The 7,557-nt window shown below is 42.6% G+C and overlaps 1 protein-coding gene across 1 annotated transcript; it reads right to left on the bottom strand.

The window, feature by feature from the left end:
- Positions 1-625: 625 nt before the first annotated feature.
- On the bottom strand, positions 626-2,467 carry LOC311146775 (zona pellucida sperm-binding protein 3-like; the record flags this gene model as incomplete). The annotated part of the gene is made up of 9 exons (XM_084183355.1): positions 626-696; positions 822-913; positions 1,042-1,127; positions 1,204-1,309; positions 1,417-1,597; positions 1,672-1,763; positions 1,894-1,997; positions 2,080-2,246; positions 2,398-2,467. 9 exons carry the CDS (start codon positions 2,465-2,467, stop codon positions 626-628), a joined length of 969 nt encoding a protein of 322 aa, XP_084039481.1.
- Between the last annotated feature and the right edge of the window lie 5,090 nt (positions 2,468-7,557).

Raw genomic sequence — 7,557 nt, 5'->3', positions numbered from 1 at the left:
TGTACCTTCAATCTGAGTGATGTGGCTCAGGCGTCCCTTGTTAGCAGCTTTGATTACAACTAAAAACTGATTAGTGAACATAGCTCTTAAGAAAAAGGTTGCCTTCTCTGTTGTGACAATGTAGGCCCCTCCAGATCATTTGTATAGCCACGTCAACTGCACAGTTTGTCATGCTTTTGCAAGCATCTTTGGGCCACTAGTTGGAGTCTACTTCTCTGTAAGCATAGTTGATTTGGCCAAGCGCTATCATGGTTTAATGAAACAGTGCATAAGTTACCTTCACTTGTATTGCATCCTCCATCCCACAATGTTAACCACTAACCTGATTGCAAAACCAAGTTCAACTCATGCCCAGTATAGCTTTAGATGCTTAATGAGACAAGCCAAGAGATCAGGACACCATTGTAAGTATTAAACATTTATTTCAAATCAAGTCAGCCACGCCAGAGTCAGGGCATGCGTGGTAGATGGCTGCCCACCTCCCAGGAATCACAGCTGGCCTCAGAGGTTCATACCTGAAACAAATACAAGAACTGGCTTACAGGGCAATGAAATAACGCATCGTCAACAATAAACTTTTAAATGCGCATGGGGAGGGGGTAAAAATCTAACCTAGTCAATCTTTTCAGGCCGGTGAGTTGTCAGTGATTGTAAGTGGTCCAATAAGAACAGCATTTTGAGTTAACCCATGTTCCCCTGAAAATATAAAGTTCAAACATTTAACCTGGTTGCTGGACACATCAGAAATTAAGGCATCCCATCTAGTGCCCAGAGACAATAGGTAAACACCATTTTAGTGGGTGCAGAAAGACTAGTAATACCTGAGCCATTTCCCCTCTTCCTCCGGGACTTGCAGCTGGAGTCACAGCAGCCACAGAGGGTACTATGGTAGGGGTCATCAAGGAGCTCCCAACTGGAGGGGAGGGGGGAATAAGCACATGAAACCAGAGTAGTACTCATCATTACCTTTGGCAAGTTAAAGTAGTACTTCTTTAAAATATTTAGTTTGTCTTCATAACATGTACACAATATTATTTTTACCCATGCTCTTTCACATAGTGGCAGGCTTTCTTGCTGGTGTCAAGGCCACTGGGATCCCAGGCCAAAAGGTTGCAGTGAATATACACCTGAGGATAGATAAGGGATATTAGAGCACATATTCAAGAGTGCCAAAATGTCAATCATGTAGATAAGTACACCCACTTCCTCGCCAACAGCGAACTTGAAGGCTTGCAGTGACAGATGGATTTCTGAGGTTTCTTGTCTTGGTTCGAACTTTGAGTTTGAAGTCTTGCTAGCGACAAGACATCTGATGGCAAAACATTTGACAATCACTAAAGATTAGTTGCAAGAAACTAAATTTACTTGGAGCAAAAGCGCTAATAGCATCCCGCTGTATTGCCCAGTGGTACATACCCCATGTTGGTAATGATGGGGTACACTGGGCCCTCAGACTGCAGCTCTGGGGTTGTGGTTGCCACACACTCCTCTAAGAGCAGCAGCAAGGGCTGATGGACCATCTGCTCCACTGCTGCAGAGATGTGGATGAAGGAGCCCAGGGGGTATTCCCTAGACAGATGTGGTCCAGAGAAGTCATCTGCAGGATACATATGGGATTAGTCTTACATCTACAGGAGTCAAGTTGTGTACTTCAGGTAGTCTCAAACCTACCCTTCATAAGTCCCATGCGGAAGACTAGATCTCCTTGACCATATGTATGAAACAGCACTGGGTCAAATATGCGAGGTGCCCAGTCTGCAGGCCTACATAGACCCAGGGAAATAGATTAAACATTTAGCCAAGAGTCAATGTTGTTTATGGTTAAGAGGACACCTGATGCAACATCAATAAACAGAAATTTATTCTTAAAGTACACAAACAGCCACAGGTCACCTTTCATAGGAACAAACCACTGGGTGAGAGAAAGACTTCAGTTGAGCTTTGGGAGCAGACGTATAGGTCAGCTCATTCATGTACATCAATGTGTCCCCAGTCACCTGTAGTGAGGTGGAAGGCATAGAGGTTAAACACCATTTCTGACAGCCAAATACACATGATACAACCTTAGCTAACCCCTACCATTCTTCTGAAGTTACAGTCACTGAGTTCCACTTGAAACATGGCCTCCCCAGCAGAGACACGGCCAGGATAACAGCCTCCCAGCCGGAGTAGTGAGGGGTCCATTTGTGACTGGGCCGCCCTCCATCTCAGGGTGACTGAGTCAAGGCCACAGTCTACCTTTAAATCTGCCAGGAGGAAAATAATAAAGTTAATCTATTTCTAATCTCAAATATAAAACTACTAATCTTCTGCAGCGTTGCCATGAGCTTTTTTAATGTCACTGCTCACTTTCCAAACAAAAACTGAATACACAAATATAATAATAAAACACATTACCTTCCTGTGCCACAATGGTAGCAACAGCCATGCCTAGGAGGACCGCACTGTGCCAAAAGTAAGCCTTCATGACTAAAGAGTATTCAGTGAATGCCAATGTTCAGTTGAAGTGGCTTATTTATACCTGCCAGCAAGCAATCAAGTTAATCACTGTCATCAGTGTGTTAGCTGTTAACAACCTCCAGCTGCAGGCAATCAATCACTGATTTGGAAATCGTTATGAACTCATCCCAGTCTCCTAACTTATTTATTATGAGATAGGCTGCGTTTACACAGGCAGCCATATACAGATCTTTTTTTTCACTAATTTGTCTTTTGACCAATAAAAACAGCTCTGAAAAAGATCTGCTGTGAAAAGATCTGTGATTGGTCAAAAGACCAATTACTTGAAAAAATATCTGAATTGGGCTGCCCATGTAAAGCAGCCATAGTTCCTAAAGCAAAATGATCAGTTGGTTTTCATTGCAACGCTATCGTTGAACGGTAACATCAAGCAAATGTAATCTTGTGCAGATAAAACTGAGATAGTGGTTTCTATCGGTAAAGAAACATTTTAAAAACTAAAACCTTTTATTATGGTGTAGTGCTTTCATTCAGTCATGTCAGATCAGTGATTAGCTCATGGAAAGAAGCAAACAATAATGCATTTCCAAAGTATTTGTACAGGGACAGAAAGATTAAAGGGGAACTGCCTCATAGAACCAAATGATCTGGTTATAAACGGCCTATGTGGCATTGATATGAGTCAGAAACATTCATTATAGTGTCAAAATTGACTACAAAGTGTAAATACGATAATTTTGGTCATAAAGTCAGTCTCGTCCAAAACGAGATTTGGAAGTGAGTGCGTCACGATGGGTTGGGTATGGATTACTTGCATGCCCACTTTTGCCAATGATGTCTAATTTCCCAGAGACAACAAGGTGTGGTCCGCCACCCAGCTGCCATGTGTTATGGACATGTTGTGGACATGAAACGTTAACAAAGGCTACTCTGCAAGCTTGGCTTCCTCTCATGCACAGGTTGTCACTATGAGTTGATCAACTTTTATTTTCTCCTCGATTTTAGGCATTGGGAGATATTAGTGTCACTGTTCAACTATTGCCTTTCTCTCTCTTTGAGTCTACTCACCACATTTTATTCACTGCAGTGCTAGCTAGCTGTAGTTATGCTTTCAGTACTAGATTCATTCTCTGATCTTTTGATTGGGTGGACAACATGTCAGTTTATGCTGCAAGAGCTCTGATAGGTTGGAGGACGTCCTCCGGAAATGATCATAATTACTGTGTAAGTCTATGGATGGGGTGAGAACCATGAGCCTCCTAGGTTTTGTATTGAAGTCAATGTACCCAGAGGAGGACAGAAGCTAGCTGTCCTCCGGCTACACCATGGTGCTACCCTATAGAGTGCTGCTGATGCTACTGTAGACATTCATTTAAAACAGTGTGTTTTAATCAGTTATTTGGTGATGTGAATATATTTAGCATAGTTTTATCTAAAAAGGATAACTTTTTTAATGTTTCACTATTTTTATTTTTATGAAATTCTGAGGAGCCTCCACTGGTGTGAGGTGTATACTTTTGTTTCAATGTAGATTTGTTTAAGACTACCAAGAAACACTGTGTGACCCTGATTTAGCCCACTGCAGTAAAATGTTTAATAATAGCCACACCAAACCTTCACAAAAGTTTCTAAACTTTATTAGGGTAATATCAAAAGTAAGCCATTGTTTACAGGGAAAATACGAGCAGGCTATTACATTGCAGCAAACACAGCATTACAGTTAGAACTTCATTTGGCCAAAGAAAATGGCTCAACAGAATGAAACAAAACAAGCTTTCCTGAATAACTGGGCCTGCCGGGAAGATATGTGGCCACATTATTATAGGACGACTTGGCAGAATGATGATCTGCAACAGACAGCGCATTCAGTATCAGAAGTAGAAATACAGCCAGACTGGCCTGCTACTGTGCTTTTCTAGACCTTATAAACTATCAAGAGTAGACCCACAACTGATCCAAATCTAATGAAACATTCAAATCACAGGGCTTTTGCGCCATTATTCAAATTACAATTTCACTGCAGCCTAGAATGTTGTACTCACTTGGAAACAATAATGCTATTATTAATTGCTGTTTAGGTAGGATAGTTGTAATGTCCCTAAACAAGATCAATAGGAGAGATTTTTGAGCTGTGTGTATCATGTCTTCACTGTTCTTTCATGCGCAATGATGCACCTAGCCTCTCCGCTGCCTATCTCCTATTTGTTCTTGTCTAAAAAATGTATGCAGCTTTGAATGTTTTTATGTTTGGTATGATTGCTAGTTAGCCAATTGCAGATCTGGACAAACGATCCACCTTCGACTATTGTCACTATGAATGTTGGATAGTGGGCAGGATAGACCGTTAGACTGGTAGACTATACTGACCTGTGGTATAGTAACAGTTAGCACACGGAAAAGCATAGCGCATAAGGGAAGTACCAAAACACCTTGATATAGAGGAGGTGCATGCAAGTAGATGAGGAAATTTGGCTAGGATGGAATAAATTATATAGTAAAACCTGCAAAAGAGCTAATGTAAACCAGGGAAAGAAAACGCACGACCCTCCCCTGTGCCCAATATTTTTTTTAAAAACACACAACCCTCCCCAAAGCAAAACAAAAAGTTTGACAATCCTCCCCTATTTTGGACCACCCCTCCCCCACAGTAAATTGTGATCTGTCCCTAACTGCAATACTACCCTCCGATCTCTAATGTATTGGCATGCCTTCTTTCCCTTATTAAAAACCTCAGAGTTCCATGCAACAAGCTTACAATGACTATACATACACCTGGGGTGAAATGAGAGGGGATAACAGTCAAGATCTACAGTAGGAACACTACCCATTCATTTCGAGAACTTGTGGTCCACTCACTTCCTCTCTGAGAGCTAACTTGAAGGACTGCATGTAAAGCAGGATAGCAGATGAATGGTACCTAGTCAGGAACCTGGAGTTCCCAGTCTTTCCACCTGCAAGGCAACTAAAGAAAATGCATCGTCCAATGATCATTCTAGACAGAAAGCTATAGAACTTGGATGATTGGATAAGTCTGTCTCCTACACATGGCCATAATAACCAGGTCTGCTACCGTCGGCTCTCAGGCTGCAGCACTGGTGTTGTGGCCGCCACACACTCCTCCAAGAGCAGCAGCAAAGGCTGATGGGCCTTCTGCTCCACTGCTGCCTAGATGGGGATGAAGGAGCCGACGGGAAACACGTGATCTTGGCTAGCTTTTAAAACGTCGCCTAGTCAGACCTTTACTACTGTTCCAGCTGGCTGATAGCCATTGTTACTTAGATTCCAACACCATAGCTAGACTGGATCAACACTAAACCCCATGGATAGTTACCTTTTGTAAACACACAATTGGGTGATTAATAGCAGCAGGTTTAGGCCTTAAGTCAGGTCTGTTAGTCAGGTTGGTTGAATAGATATGTTTATTTCCAGTCATCTGGGGAATAGGAGGAACAGTCTTCGAGGGATCCAAGATAGCATACATTGCCTTCTGAAAAAATTCAGACCCCTTTACTTTTTCCACATTTTGTTACAACCTTATTCTAAAATAGATTTTTCCCTCATCAATCTGCACACAATATCCCATAATGACAAAGCAAAAACTGTTTTTTTTAGAAATTTTAGAAAAATGAAATATAACATTTACATAAGTATTCAGACCCTTTACTCAGTACTTTGTTGAAGCACCTTTGGCAGCGATTACAGCCTCGAGTCTTCTTGGGTATGACGCTACAAGCTTAGCACAGCTGTATTTGGGGAGTTCTCCCATTCTTCTCTGCAGATCCTCTCAAGCTCTGTCAGGTTGGATGGGGAGCGTCACTGCACAGATATTTTCAGATCTCTCCAGAGATGTTTGATCGGGTTCAAGTCCGGGCTCTGGCTGGGCCACTCAAGGACATTCAGAGACTTGTCCCGAAGCCACTCCTGCGTTGTCATGGCTGTGTGATTAGGGTCATTGTCCTGTTGGAAGGTGAACCTTTGCCCCAGTCTGAGGTCCTGAGCGCTCTGGAGCAGGTTTTCATCAAGGATCTCTCTGTACTTTGCTCGGTTCATCTTTGCCTCAAACTTTGCCTCGAGTCTCCCAGTCCCTGCCGCTGAAAAACATCCCCACAGCATGATGCTGCCACCACCATGCTTCAACGTATGGATGGTGCCAGGTTTCCTCCAGACGTGACACTTGGCATTCAGGCCAAAGAGTTCAATCTTGGTTTCATCAGACCAGAGAATCTTGTTTCTCATGGTCTGAGAGTCTTTAGGTGCCTTTTGGCAAACTCATACCGGGCTGTCATGTGCCTTTTACTGAGGAGTGGCTTCCGTCTGGCCACTCTACCATAAAGGCCTAATTGGTGGAGTGCTGCAGAGATGGTTGTCCTTCTGGAAGGTTCTCCCATCTCCACAGAGGAACTCTAGAGCTCTGTCAGAGTGACCATCGGGTTCTTGGTCACCTATCTGACCAAGGCCCTTCTCCCCCGATTGCTCTGTTTGGCCAGACGGCCAGCTCTAGGAAGAGTCTTGGTGGTTCCAAACGTATTCCATTTAAGAATGATATAGGCCACTGTGTTCTTGGGGACCTTCAATGCTGCAAAAATGTTTTGGTACCCTTCCCCAGATCTGTGCCTCGACACCATCCTGTCTCGGAGCTCTACAGACAATTCCTTCGACCTCATGGCTTTTTGCTCTGACATGCGCTGTCAACTGTGGGACCTTATATAGACAGGTGTGTTCCTTTCCAAATCATGTCCAATCAATTGAATTTACCACAGGTGGACTCAAATCAAGTTGTAGAAACATCTCAAGGATTATCAATGGCAACAGGATGCACCTGAGCTCAATTTCGAGTCTCATAGCAAAGGGTCTGAATACTAATGTAAATAAGGTATTTATGTTTTATGTTTTCGATACATTTGCAAACATTTCCTAAAATCTGTTTTCGCTTTGTTTTTGTGTGGTATTGTGTGTAGATTGCTGAGGAAATTGTTTTATTTAATCAATTTTAGAATAAGGTTGTAACGTAACAAAATGTGGAAAAGTTCAAGGAGTCTGAATAGTTTCCGAAGACACTGTAGAGTTGGGTACACAAATTACCAGTTTCTGGATGGT

The sequence above is a fragment of the Coregonus lavaretus genome (assembly GCF_964263955.1).
Source record: "Coregonus lavaretus genome assembly, chromosome: 19".
Lineage (NCBI taxonomy): Eukaryota > Metazoa > Chordata > Actinopteri > Salmoniformes > Salmonidae > Coregonus > Coregonus lavaretus.
The sequence above is the reverse complement of the archived record's forward strand: the minus strand, read 5'-3'. Positions and strand labels throughout refer to the sequence as shown.